We start from the raw sequence: 15,263 nt of genomic DNA on the forward strand, positions 1-15,263 counted from the left end.
ATTAAAAACTTTGGTTATGGCTGACCAAGGATGTTGAAAAGAGGGGAGCCAATTCAACATTGTTTAACTGGTCATTCCAATATTCATAATTTTCCAAATGTACACAACTGCACTCTTTTCTGAGAAACATTAACAATCTTATGAGCAAAATAAGTGTTCAAGTGCTCATTTTCTGCTAAACACTGGTCTAAATGTCTCATAGGAACATACATTTTAAATAATACAATATTTCTTCCTTTTACAAAATGAGTTGAACTTTTCATTAGTACTGTCCATAGCATTATCTGACTCAGGTTTTGCTTCATGTAAGTGACTAGAAACTCCCCCGTGCCTTTATTAACTTTAAACTTGACCACATCAACATAATCCTTACCACTTTTCCAAGTTCATTCCATCCAAACTTAACATAATGCTATCCATGTCTGAACGCACATCAAGTCCTGTTTGCTCACCTATATTGTTTTCTGGTTAAGCATTGTAATCTCCACTTTAAAATCCTACATTTTGTTTTCAAATCAACCATGAGTTGACCGCTCCCTATCTCGATAATATCTTTCAAGCCCTCAATGCTTTGAGATAGTTCATTCTCTCTTCCTGAGCATCCCTGATTTTAATTAATCCACAATTGGTGGTGTTATCTTCAGCAGTGAAGGCTCTAATACTTTGGAACTTTATACCAAAATCTCTCAGCCTCTCTTCCTTCCTTTAAAAGACTCCTGAATATCTGTCCTGCTACCTCTCTATTTGGGTTGGTGTGAACTTTTGTCCCAATGTTTCTATGAAGTGTCTCAGGTCATTTCTCTATGCCAAAGGTGTTTCAATAAATACAAGTTGCTGTTATTGTAAAACTTCCTCGAAATTCTCAAATTAAGGTAGAAAATGCTGAAAACCTCATCAGGTGTGGTAGCAGAAAGAGACATAAAATTAATGTTTTGAGTTCAATATAATTATTCTTTGGAAACAAACGTGGAAATTATGAAATTATTTGTAAGTTCATCCATTGCTTTGCCCCTCCCGATCTCAATCATCTCTTCTAACCCTAAAACCTTTTTGAAATGTTGGTGTACCTTAAAATTATGAAAAATTGAACATATTCTCTCCAGATATTGTAAAATTGAAATGACAGGTATTTTGAGACAATCTACAAACACTTATTATTTGATATCTCTTTTGAGAAATTAGTGTGGAACAAGTTGAAAAATGATAGCTTCAATCTGGGGAATATTTGGCCCCATTGAAGTAAATGCAAACAACATCTCAGTGATACACACTGAACTCTATTGGACATGTAAATGCTCATCTGTTTAGCTGCAGCAAAATTTTAAAACTCCTTGCTAGATTTTGGGAGATGATAGATATTAAATCCTCAAACTGTAGCTCAGCTTGGATTTTGCTTTAGACAGAAGCTCTAGATTGAATGTGCTAGAGCTCTAATAGAGGATCAAAGGATGATCCTACCACATAGTCTAAAGAAGGATTTATTGCCATCCGATGACATTGTATGCTGTTTCAGTGGTTGCTATCCACATCAAAAGCTTCCAGAACTTGATCCAAAAGCATAAACTATAAATTAGTTTTACTCAGAATTCACCATATGCATGTTATTCTGACACAACTGCTCTGTCCATGCCCATAAACACATTTGCTAAGTTTTGACCCAACCAAACATAATCATTAAAAATTGTAGTAAGTAAATAAAATTACAGGGATCATCCTTCTCTCGGGATCTCTCCTATTGAATTATTAACTTCTTTAAAAATGGTTCAGTGTGGCACTGAATATTTTAACCGAGAAAATCCTAGATTTAATGTGTGGATTAAGTTTGTACTGACTTAAATCAGAGATGTGGAGGTGCCAATGTTGGACTTCGGTGGACAAACTTAAATATCACACAACATCAGGTTATAGTCCAACAGGTTTATTTGGAAGCACTAGCTTTCGGAGTGCTGCTCCTTCATCAAGTAGTTGTGAAGCAGGATTCACAGCTCCCTAGCTACCTGATGAAGGAGCAGCACTCCGAAAGCTAGTGCTTCCAAATAAACCTGTTGGACTATAACCTGATGTTGTGTGATGTTTTAACTTAAATCAGAAACGCAGTGAAAGTAGGGATTCTGTGACTGGATATTAAGTACGATCAAAGCGACCGCCACCCCCAACTGCTCTCTGATCTCTCAGCAGCTAATTTATACACAACCATTGCTGGGAGGAAATAAGTAGTCAGATGTTTGGCTTCTGATTGCTCCCCACTTTTAACAAGCAAACATCAAGTGAGCAAGATAGCCAGGCTCAGCTGCAATCATCACTGCAGCGAAACAATGTGTTAATAGCCACTGCTGACACTCACCCACGAAAGTTGACCATTTGAGGTAAATTACTAAAATGAGTAATCCAACACATATTCTACCTTCAGGAGAGGAGTGGGGACAAACACTTTCCTGATCTTTCATTCCTCAACCTCTTCAGTTGGCCTAACACTGTCAGCTGATAACTCAGCTGTTTTTTTTAAACAACTTCCTGGAATGATAATGGCTGCAAGCACATTGCAAGTTCATTGTTGTGTGCATGTGTTCAAATCTCCATGACTGAAATGCATTTGGTACATCAATCAAAGCCATTTTTGGCATTGAAAAAATGTGCAGACGTATGAAAAATGCACCATTTACAGGGAGCCTATAATTCTCATATCTGTGGTGCAGATTACATTTAATGTCATTTTACATATGTATTTTATTTCCCAATTTGCCCCTCTTTGCTTACCCAATTGATTGCTCTCATTTATTGTGTGACTAATGGCACAAACACACAAATGACTTTTACATGGCAGTCATTGTAGGAACCAGTCATGCCTTGGGCATTTTTCGAATGAATGACCTTTAGAAGGTCAGGAGGATTTAGATCTTCTTGCACATCTCTCCTCAATGTCAGCGTGATCTGTCTGACAGCATAGTGCTTGTTTGCTACTGTCAACTCTGCTGTGATAAAATAAAGTCATCCATGGCTACAGCTTTTTAATGTATATTGCAGTCACTTCAAAATGTGAAAAACATGCAGCATCAAAACAAAAGGGAAACTGTTGTGGTTATCTCTCGTTTCTGAGTATCTACAAAGTACAGCTGATTCAAATTAAATCAAAAGTTAAGCAATCTTTTCAAGTATCCTATTGGGAACATTTCTATTTTTACTTATTTTAGCAGAAAAGCAAGCATTAGTAAAATTCATTCCTTGTGTGCAAATGTTTACTGTTGCTCTGTACTTCAAACTCTTTCAAAATTCAAATACTGTGGAAAAACAGGGGTAAATAAAGCCAACTGTTGATTACATTCATTAACTCCAGGTTAGACCTGGGATTAGAGAGCATAATCAATTTGTATTTCCATAAAACCATCTTTTCCTTATTACTTTAAACAAAAAAGGTTTTCTGCGGTTGTACACTTTAAAAATCCTTTTTTCCTTCTCAAACCCTTTGCAGTTTTGAACTTTTTTCTGGAAATAGCCTCAGTTCAATTGAGTAACTTCCTCTCATCAGCTTAAAGATTTCCTACTACGTCATATCCATGAATTTAAATGTAACAACTCAAAGCCAGGAAGTGACTGAATACATTTACAAAGTTTTATTTTCAGAGACAAGATTTACCAAAATCAATCCAGCAACCAGAGTTTTGGTTTGAACATGGATAATGTTTCTACTTAGTTTTGAACCAGAGACCTTACTCATTTGAAAAGAATCAGTACAGTACCTCAGATATAATTAAAAACCGACGATGTGCAATTAACAGTAACAGGCCTTTAAGTTTGTATTGCACACCAGCATTCATAAAACACTCCCTTTAATCAATTTGTCTTCCACATTAGAGTTCTTTTGTATGTTTGGAATATGTTTTGCATCACTGGCTTAAAGTTCATGTTCCGAAAGGAATAATGAAATTAGGGCTGTTTAATTAAAAACTGAGAAGAGTCTCAACAAAAGAAATTAGAAGCTGATGCAAGTTACTGAAATATACATCTCTGTATAGAAATGTTATGGAAAAGTTTTTCTAAGGAACTAAAATTGCTATGTTAGGAATTAAGTTTGAAATATACAAGGCATACAAAATTACGTATCTCCCAATAGAGTTATAATGACCTATGCAAACATCTTTATATTTTAATACACCGTGATTGACTTATTTCTGCAGGAAGCCTTTGGCTTTTCTGAGAAGCTTGTATAACCTGCCTCAGAAATCTGTGACTGTCAGCTGATATGAAGTTAGCAACACTTGTGCCTGCAATTTCTAACGCGTCACAGTCTGAGTCTGTGCAATGTTGAGTATGTCTCAGCATGCATCAGTCTGACTCAATGTGCAACTGTGCGAAAGGTCTCTCTGTCTCTCTCTCTCTCTCTCTCTCTCTTCCCTTAGGCCATCCCAATCATTGTACATCGGTTTTCCTGTCAGATTGGGAAATATACTTGAGCACAAGGTTTCACTTTCTTCTGAGAGCAGTTCTTTCTCGCAGAAAGACAATTTCAAAACGGTTGGCTTTGTTCAAAAGACCGGCTGAGAGAGAAGAACAAAACAAAAGATAGGCATTGGAGGAGGACTGCAGCAGTCATCTCAATGGAAATGAAATACGTCAGGGCCCTGATGAATCAACGTGCAATTATGTTGCAATGCTGAGTCACAGAGACCAAGAAGGTCCTAGACTGATCTCTGAATGATGTTGAATTAGCCAACCTCAGTAAGCAAACAGGGTTCTACTGCATGCCTCATTGTCTCCAAACTGGTTAGGAACATGAGGCAGGGGGTTCCCAAACTATTGCAGAGTAGAATGAAATCATTGGATGTTAGAACAGCAAAACTGGCTGGTATTTATTTTTACACGAGCAATTCATGGTATTGCCAGTCTGCTCCACATATTTAAATTTCCTTTGAAAGAGTTTCTGTTTTCTGCTTAAGCAGCATTTTCCGAGAACTTCACAAAGAAATGACTGTCTGCTGTATCCCCTCCTGGAGCACACTGACAGAATCGGATCATCCAACTCGTTTAAGGAAAATCATGAGATAAAGTGAATAGCAAAGGTCCTTTCCCTAGGGTTAGAAAGTTCAAAGGTAGAGGGCATTATTTTAAGGTGAAAAAGATTTAAAAGGGACCTGAAGTGGCAACTTTGTCACACACACAATGGTTCATGAGCTGCCAGAAGAAGTGGTAGATCCAGGTACAGTTACAAAATTGAAAAGTTATTTGGATGGGTACATGAATAGGAAAGGTTTAGAGGGATATGCTCCAAAAGGAGGCAAACAAAATTAATTTAGTTTGCAAAACTTGGTTGGCATGGATGAGTTAAACCAAAGGGTCTGTTTCCATGCTGTCTGACTCTATGATCTGTTTTATTCCCTGCCTAATTTTCCATGCTGCCAGGGCTGATCCTGCTAATTTCCAGGTTATGCCACAAAACTTCCAAGTGACTGGCTCCTCATGATTACAGAATTGAGAGCTCAAATTGAAGTCAACACGAACCTAGAAATGACTAAAGCAGAAAAGGGAAGGCTTATTCATGGTCGTATGATGGCACTCGGGTAAAAAATAGTTATTATTGGAAAATACCAGTTTAAATTACAACTTACTGTGGATTTGGATGGCAGTGTTAGGCGTGTGGGTCCACCCTTCCTTTGCTGCAATGAAGAAAAATAATCTCACATGAATAAAGAGATATTTCGTTCAAACATGACTGAAACACTTTGAACAGAGGTCACAAAGGCGGCGATGAGGGGCAAAAAAAAACCCAAAGAACTGCAGATGCTGGAAATCAGAAACAAAACACAAATTGGTGGAAAAACTCAACAGGTCTGGCAACATCTGTGGAGAGAAAGCGGAGTCAATGTTTTGGATCCAGTGATCCTTCTTTAGAACTAGCCAGCTCCATGAGGCTAAGAGCCTTCGGGTGGCAACCTCAAGTTGGGCAGGACTTTAGTGGGAAGGACCCTGGTCAGAGGAGAAGCTCATTAGTTAGCACCTATGTACCTACTTGATCTGGAGACCTCTTACTGGTGGGAGCAGGGAGTTAGTCACCCCTGAAGTCACTTGACTCAACATTTAGTGCACAGAGCACTAAAACCAAACTAAAAAGTATTTTATACACTCTGTTCTTTAGGGAGTGCCTCATTATTTGCTCAATATAACTTGAGCGGCATGACTTGAGTGAATGAAAGTGTACTTAAAGCTGGCTTTAATTAGGGTAATGTTAAATAGTTGCTGAGGAGGTCTTGTGGCACAATGGATATGTTATCTGTTGTATGAAGTCTAACTAGCTTTAATCTCCCAAGTCCTACTTCTGAAGTACAAACTATTTTCCTTCAAACTCTATTTACAGCATAATAGGTACAAATATTCTCTAAGACTTTGGTAAAACTTCTGACTCCTTTCAGGCCTCAACATGATTGGGCCAAAGGCTTTGCTTCCACGTTGTATTACTCTATGGTCACGTGACACTGACACCACTTATTATACATTATGATGTCTCATTACCCTATGTTGGGTATTCTCTCTATCTCGGAGTCAGAACCTCGAGGTTTGGAGTTCCATGCTAGGGCTTACTGGCCAAGAAAGGTGTGATCATAATACCAGACAGGTTGAGCATCAATTTGTAAGTTTTTTCACATAGACCAATAGCAGGAGATCAGCCATGTGTTGTGCAGTTGGAACCTTTACCATCGTTATCCATAACTTCAGACTACAAGATGCTTGTAAAAATGCATGTTGACACAACAACTCAGATTATCAATGACTATTTGGCAAAACAAAAGCTCTTATCTGTGACATTGGTCATATCAATAAAGAATGACATTTTAACGCTGGAGATTCAACATCAGTTATTATTAATGTCAGAAATACAATAACACTTATTTTGCCCTGCCCCAAAATCTCTGAAGATTAAATCCAAAATAACATTTCCATTTGCTTCATCAGTCAGATTTCTAGACCTTTCAGTCATCATTAAATATTGAATTATGGCAGGCAGAACTCCTCAGAAAGGTTATTGGAGGGAACTACATATTTCCAAAGGAGAGGACAACAAGTTAAGAAAATTTTAAATAAAAACTGAAAGAATTGCGGACGCTGTAAACCAGGGGAAAAAAATTGCTGGAAAGGCTCAGCAGGTCTGGCAGCATCTGTGGAGAGAAATCATAGAGTTCATGTTTCAGGTTCTGAAGAGTCATTTGACCTTAAATGTTAATTCTGATTTCTCTCCACAGGTTCTGCCAGACTTGCAGAGCTTTTCCAAGAAAATTTTAAAGACTTCCCAGCTTCAAGTATTACTAGTCAAATCATCGGCTAGATAACTCAGGTTGAGGTTTGATCACAAGGACATGAGAAACAAACAGAGAAAACTGAGTCATGGTGAAATAAACTTGAAATGAAACCTACCAGCTCCTTTAGCTCCCTTTGTCGATCACAGAGCTGTTCATACATTTTCTTTCCAACATCTGTGCTCTCCAACGTGGAGATAATTTGAAGTTGTGTGTCATTGTTGTCTATAATGTTGTACTCGAGCATCAAACACAGGATCTAGAGTTTACAGAAATTGAAGAGTTTTTTTATTGAAATGTTACACCAATAAGTGACACCCCTCCCCAAATCTATCCCCCACTCCTTTTCCACACCTCCCTCCTCGCCAAAACCAAATGTGTCAGTGGCTTCACAATTCGTTTGCTCCTGCTCCTTTCCAAAAAAGCTAACCTTTCATTGTTTTGGGGCCTTTTTACAGCAGCACCTTTAAGGTTCCCTGCCAAGGCTGCTTAAGATCCAGCATAAACTGACAAATCTGCTGTAGTGAGAGTGAGGACTGCAGACGCTGGAGATCTAAGTTGGAAATGTGGTGTTGGTAAAGCACAGCAGGTCAAGCAGTATCCGAGGAGCAGGAGAACCGACATTGCGGGCATATGAAGGCCTTATGCCCAAAATGTCAACTCTCCTGCTCTTCAGATGCTGCCTGACCTGCTGTGCTTTTCCAGCACTACAAATCTGGTGTGGTTCCTCTCTGGTTAAACAATCAGCTCAACAGTTGGTTCAGATGGGTGACATTGGTAACTAAAAGTTGCCTGATTTAATATGGTGGCTGATGAATGACACTATTTCTTCTGTGGTCAAAACTGCGTGTTTCTGAAACCATTGAAATGTTACCTAACTTCACCCCTGCCTCCGATGCTGGCATAATATGAGGAAACATATTATGAGGAAACATAATATGAGGAAACAAATTGTTCCAATTGGGTGACGACTTGGAGAAGTCGTCACCCAATTGGAACAATTTGTTTCCTCATATTATGCCAGTAATTTACTCACTCACCCATATTCACACCATTATATGCAGGGGAATATGAATACTTCATCCCATTAGGTCGTCAGTAGCATACTTTTTTGCTAAAATAGTAATTGATTCTTGCTGCCGCTCAGGGAATGTCACATGACAGGAGTTATGGAATGTGACAGAGAATGTATTGTTTGAAGGTACAGCTGTGTTCTACATCCACAAAGATTAGTTGATGTGAAGTGGTTCAGAGGTCAGAGTGCAGTGTACAATCATTGAAATATTCACTTTACACCAACAAGTTACATTTATATAGCAAGACTTCCCAAGTTGCTTCAGAGGAGTGCTATCAAACAAAATTCAATGCTGCCACATAAAGAAACATGAGATATTATAAGCATGGTCAAACCAGGAATATATAAGGAACATCTTAAAAGAGATGAATGAGGTCGAGAAGATAATAGGTTTAGGGAGTGGATTCCATAGATTAAGTCCTAGACAGCTGAAAGCACAGCCATCTATGGAGAAGCCTGGAATTTCCTGGAATCCCCTCCTTAATGGCACCTCTCCCACAGCAGGTGGAGTGTGGCAGTTCAAGCAGGCAGCTCACCAACACCTTCTCAAGGGCAACTAGGGATGGGCAATAAATGCTGGCCAGCCAGCGACACACACATCCCACAAATAAGTTAAAAAAAGCCATTAAATTCTGATCAGAAAATATCAGAATTGGAGGAGCATAGAGATGTTATTGGATTATAGGCCTACAGGGGTAACAGCATGAAGGGGTTTGAAAACAATGAGGAAGATATTAAAATTAACCTCGAGTGGAACCCAATGAAAACTATTGAACGCGGGATGATGGGTTAAGGAAATTAGTGACAGGTAGGATAATACAGAGCATAATTTTGGATAGAAGAAGAAGAAGAATTCGATTGGAAGAATCCCTATAGTGTGGAAACAGGCCCTTCTGCCCAACAAGTCCACACTGACACTCCGAAGAGAACCTGCCCAGACCTATTCCCTGACCCAAAAATACACCTGGCTAATGCACTAACACTATGGGCAATTCACCTGACCAGCACACCTTTGCATTGCAGGAGGAAACCCACACAGACGCGGGAGAATGTGCAAACTCCAGACTGACAGTCATTCAGAAGTGCTAACCACAGAGCCACTGTTGGGAACTGAAGTTGAGGTCATGGGAAGAGAGACATTAGGCTGCCCAGTCCAGCAATGGAATATGAAATCAAGGGGTGACAAAGGTATGGGTGAGGGTTTCAGCATCGGATGAGCTGAGGCAGGGGTGAAGTTAGGTAACATTTCAACGGTTTCAGAAACACGCAGTTTTGACCACAGAAGAAAAATGTGGTGACAACCTCTTTGTGGGGTCAAATATAACAGCAAGATTGCAAATTGCCTTGTTGAGTTTCAAAATGTTGCTAGGGAGGGGGATGAAGTCAATAGCTAAGAAATGAACTTTGCACGGGGGCCTGAAGACAATGGTTTCAGTCTTCCCAAAATTTAGCTGGAGGACATTTCTGGCAGAAAATCAAAACTCAGAATGAAACTGTTGGAATTCTCTCTCACTTGTTGTCTTTAAAGTATAGTTGCCCAGGATTACTTTTTAAAGCAGACATTCTGACTGCTGTGTTAATCTCTGGACTTGTTCCTCTTAATCTACAAATATTGCTTCTTTTCTCTTTTCAAAAGAAAATGTCAAGGTTATGAACTACATTTCACATGAGCCAATAACTTGCAAAATATTAGCCTAGAATAAACTTGTCTACAATTAAATAAAATGAACATGTCACAATAAAATTAGAAATGCATGTTCATGTATCATTTTAATAGTAAGATTGATGAACAGACTGACAGATAGAGACATATTGGTGCGCCACAGCCTAGATTTTAAATATAGTGTTAATAAAAATGAACTACTTAATATAACTTTGGTACGACTGCCATTGTAACTTTTATCATCCTTCCATCTACTCCAATCAGATGCAGCCAATTCTTCATTCAAGTTTATTAATGGGTGTCTGCAGAGACTTTTTAAAATAGGATTTGACAGCAAGTAATTACAATGAGAGCAACTGCTAATGTCAGTTGTATGATCAACTTTCCCTTCAAATTGAAATACCAACTCATGAAGAGACCAATGTTCATGGTACATTATATCATTACCCTTGCATGACCAGTAGGCAAATAATATTTTCAAAGAGGCTTTTGCAGTATTTTGGACGATACATATTACTCACAAAAAACAAACTCTTGGCAGTGAACTCATTGCTGTGATTCAGTCTCTGGGGCAAACTCTGCTTCACATGAATATCATCAGAAATCCTCAACTGAATTACAGAATTTGATTCACTGCCAGCTACCGATTACAATATATTTAATGACAGTCATTGGGGTACAAGACTGTAGCAGCTCGGATTTCAACAGAGTGACTTTTCTGCTGTTAGTACTCTTTTATCCCTCGAGTCTTAACAATAACACTCGATGCAATCTGCAAATATTTTCTATTATTTGCCTCTGATTATATGTTGCTTCCATGTTTGGATCCAGTAATCTGTTCATTGTCAAACTGTCTAAACAGCATACAAAGTAAATGTAAGATTTAACTGACACTCAGATCCTTGCAAACAACACTGTTGTTAGGGGTGATATTTCACTAGAGAATAGCTCTCAAGTCTAGAAAGTTTTACGTTGTAAACAGTCATTGAATCCCTTTCCCACTCCTATAAAACTAAATTAGAAAGTAAAAGAATGTTTGTGCTAGTCATGACAGGTGTATGTTGTCTGAACATTTTGGCCCTATTTAAAAACTGACGCTTTTCAAGTCAGTCATCAATATAACTTCACATTTGCACAGATTTACAACTCAGCAAAGAGCCTCTCTGTTCTTGTGAACATCCTGAAGAATCAGAAGAACTCTAAGTCAAGGAAGTCCGATTTAATGAAGTTCCTTTGGATAGCCGGGGAGACCTTTGGTGAAGTGTGTGGATGACCCCTCAGTGGGAGGGATAGATGTCTCAGAGAGGTTGGGGCAAGAGGTGTGGGATTGGGGCAGTGGTGTAGGTTGCAGGGTGGGATCGAGAGGAAAAAAATGAGGTTATGAAACCTACACAGGAATGAAACTATAAATGGACTGTCAAAATTATCAAGTAGTTGTCAAAGAATTTGAATACCAATTATGTTTTCATAAGAGATTACTTGCAGAAATTTGATCTTTTTTAACAACTGGAGTATTTTTAAAAATTATATAACCAATTGCTACATCTATTAATTTCATGTCAAAAGAGTTTCTGGGGTTGCCTATTGTGGATATCAGATGAGTTGGCATAGGGCTAGATGGTGACATGCTTTGGTACTGTTAACAAAGGCTTGGTGATGAGGCACGGGAGATGAGAGGGGCCAAGTGCCTACGAAGAGAGTCATTTGGTGGGAATAGAGAGATTGAAGAGTGACGGGGGCATAGGGAGAATGGAGGTATGAGATAGCGTCAGGTTGGCCTGGGATGGAGGATGAGGTGTGTATGTATGGGTGAGAGGATGGGGAGACAAGAGAGAGAAGAGAGGGAGAGAGAGAGAGAGAAGGGATGGGGAGGCGAGAGAGAGAGAGAGAGAGAGAGAGAGGATGGGGAGACGAGAGAGGGAGGACATTAGCAAGAAAAAGGTTTTTGGTTTTATTCTATTTTTAAAATCAAATTGTAGTATAGCGCCAGTGCATTGAGGCAGCCGTTGCACCCAACCCAAATTTGCAGCCAATAGTTTCTACTCTAGTTCGGGGGTCACCAAGCCTCACACCCATGCAGCCCTGCAGCCCTGAAATATAAAACCTTCCACGGCACTTGGCTGACATCTGGCTTGTGAAATTGAGAAATGTCCCACCTCTGCTTTCTGTGGGAAAACTGGGGCCTTGTGTCTCTTCCAGAGAACTCAACTCCTAAACTCAAGATTCAGATTTGGATGTCAACATCTGGGAGTGGGTTTCCCCTTCCACCAACTGGTCTGGAAGCAGATGGCATGAACTATCTCTTTCTGAAAGTTCAAAGCTACTCCCACTAGGCCGGAGCTGGATCCATGGATGATATCTTAAAAACTGAATCTCTGGCTCTCTCAAATAACAAAAGACAATAAAGACCATGTTGGGGAGGAAAAATAAAGTGAAGTATCAGTCTATAACACAAATCCAGTTTGCATGTGACTGCCTGATCAAAATAATCTATACTGGCTTGAAAGCAGAGATTTTATTTACTGGAAATGTACGGTTTATCTTCCTTTCTAACCATGTTATGAAACAAAGACTTACATATAAAATGCAATGTTGCTCATGACAACTGAAACAAAATATATTGATGCAATATGCAGTTAGGATACATGCAGGGTATGCTATTCATGAGGTTATATAATCCATTGCAATGTGGGAGTCTTACCTCTACCATTGTTTGATTTCCTCTCAAAGCCAGCAGCATACAAGGTCCCAGTTTGTTTTCAGCCAGCGACAGCAGGAACTTCTTTGTCTTATAGCAGGAACCCATTAAAATGTGCACCTGAGGAGAAATAAAAAAATGACTGTACTTGCATGACAAGCAAGGTATCACGATGCATACACAGACATTTGCAATTTTCCCATTTTTATCAGGACACCATTTGTGCAATGTGATATTGGTGATGTCCATCTCATCTATTGCTAGGAGAACCAGTACTGCCCACTTTTCAGAAAGTCATGAACTAAGTGCCAATTAGATGTTTTTCTACTCCCAAGAGTGGCTGGCCAATCAGTCAACTTCAGTGTATTACTGCTCAGTACTGCCACCAGGCAGAGCCTGGCAGCTGTCTGTATTGCACCCACCCAGGCCCAGAATACAAAGTGAGTCAGGCTGCATGTAGGTGATGGCAGAAGGACGGTTGCAGAGGAAGGCAAGAAAGGGAATCAGCTACAAGGGCAAGGCCATGCTCTCAGCAGTTCCCACTTCCTAATCCCTTGGTCAGGCTCTGAGAGAAACAGAATTTGCTTCTCAGATTTCCCTCCAGGTTACTCCCCCACCCAACATTAATTACCCAATGAAAAGGCCTCAGTGGTAGTAGGGGTTGGGATGGCTGGTCACTACAGGGCACTGCAAACGTAGAAAGACAGCATGGTCCCAACCGTGACCCTCTCACCCTGTACATTCTTCCAATGTCACCACTTCAGTGGGTGGGCCGGGTCATTCAATTCTGACCATATAATTCAGAGATAATTAAGTTGCACATGTGCCATGCACCAATAGTTACACATTTGCATTCCTTGCCCCCGCATGGTATGTTTTAAATCTCAAAAGGGCCCCTAAAGAGGGAGAGCAAAAGCACACAAAGATCTCTGCTACTCCCCCATGCCTGCCCTCCTGTGGACCCAACCTCCATTCCCCCAGCCTTGTCACTGGAGTGACAGAGAAAAGGAAACTGTAAGGAGCAGCAAACTGGAATCCTTCACTGGCCGCATTTACTTTAATACTGGCAACAACCCAAGTATCGAATGCTGCGAGATTTCATAAACCTAAATGGGCAGGAAAATGCCTCACTGTGAAAGTGCATTTCAATGGTAATTTTCTTGCTAAATAAAGCCTTTACTATTTTGTTAATTCGAAGCATTTGCATCCTGTGCCATATTTGCCAGTAAACAAAAAAAATGTGAGGATGAAACAGGTCAATGTGGCTTGTTCTTGGCTTAAAGAAATGTTATTTTACTCTTTCTACCAGAGAGAACAGAAAGAGGATCATGCGGCAGTGTCCTCCCCTATCTCCTTCACCTGGTCAAATCAGGATTACAGGAATTCCAGCAAGAAAGCCTGAGCAGGCTCATTGGCTCTGCCAGAGATTGACTGTGGACTCCAAATGGTTCAACTAAAGTTCAGACAGAATGACGTTATGTGAAAGCAACCCTGGAACTTGCCTATGACAACAAACACAATGGCCCCATTTGTCCACTGTGTTTCAGTCCCTCAAGCTTTTCATATCGTAGCTGCAAATTTTAATTTGTGGTGAATTTTCAACTAGAGGACAAAGAGCAAGTCAGAATGTAAAGTTACTTACTCAAATTATCGGTCTAGTAATACTTCTCACTTTTAGTTATTTCCGTAAATCATGGCCATAAAGGCAGATATTTGTAACAGGCTGGTATAATACATCAGTCATCCAAGAAATTTAATACCTCCGAGCACAGAAACTAACTTGGAGCAGTGTCTAGGTAAAGCCTGGGGAATAATTAAATTATTTTATGCATTTGGAGTTAAACTCAGTGGAAGCTCCTGTGTTATTGAATCTGCTGCAATGGAACTAACAATAGCTCAATCTTTGCAGAGAGCTCAGTGAGAGGCATGGGATGGTAAGCATCACAGAGGATCAGGCAAGGGAACCGTGGTATAAGAAGAAGATAGAGCATAAGGCTGCTGCCAGGTAACTTCAACATAATTGTAACCTATACTCAAATGGGATTTGCAATGAGCTCTTGATAACTAAATAAATGCAAACCCTTTCCGTTCTCAGCCAGATTCCACTCAAAATTAGATTTTAATTGGTTTAAAAGGGGACTTAGCAGCACAAAAGTGGCTTACCATTTGTTGCAAATGTGGTTGGCACCACCTTTTAAGCATCCAATGTTTGGGTTACTAAACAGCCCAAATTGATTGAGATATATAATAACAATAATACACAAACTGGGTTCTTCTAGTGGGTACTAGTGGGTACTATCAATTTAGGATACCAATGTGCTAGAAAATTCATTTCTTTGGGGTTGGGGCCAGGATGAGCATTTGTGTTTCAAATAAAGTTGGGTTTCTGTCTCATCAGGGACCCCCAACCTGTTGATAGGTCAGGCTCTGGAATACCCAACAGTTGTTTCTCAGCCACCCCAGGGTTTTCCAATGAATGTGGTCTGGCCCTTAAAGTGGACTGGAGACTCCTTGACACCATCTGGTGAGAGGCACCCTGTG

The 15,263-nt window shown here is 39.8% G+C and overlaps 1 protein-coding gene across 2 annotated transcripts in view; it reads right to left on the reverse strand.

Annotated features, from left to right (window-relative positions):
- Positions 1-15,263, reverse strand: part of LOC122558273 (c-Maf inducing protein) — a 213,518-nt gene that overhangs the window by 10,467 nt on the left and 187,788 nt on the right. For both annotated transcript variants that reach the window (XM_043706667.1, XM_043706666.1), the window contains exons 15-17: positions 12,726-12,842; positions 7,405-7,545; positions 5,604-5,651 (exon numbers count right to left, since the gene is read on the reverse strand). In XM_043706667.1, the coding sequence (XP_043562602.1) occupies positions 5,604-5,651; positions 7,405-7,545; positions 12,726-12,842 (306 nt within the window). The remainder of the gene's footprint in view (positions 1-5,603; positions 5,652-7,404; positions 7,546-12,725; positions 12,843-15,263) is intronic.

This window comes from Chiloscyllium plagiosum, chromosome 17 (assembly GCF_004010195.1).
Source record: "Chiloscyllium plagiosum isolate BGI_BamShark_2017 chromosome 17, ASM401019v2, whole genome shotgun sequence".
In the NCBI taxonomy this organism is placed as follows: domain Eukaryota; kingdom Metazoa; phylum Chordata; class Chondrichthyes; order Orectolobiformes; family Hemiscylliidae; genus Chiloscyllium; species Chiloscyllium plagiosum.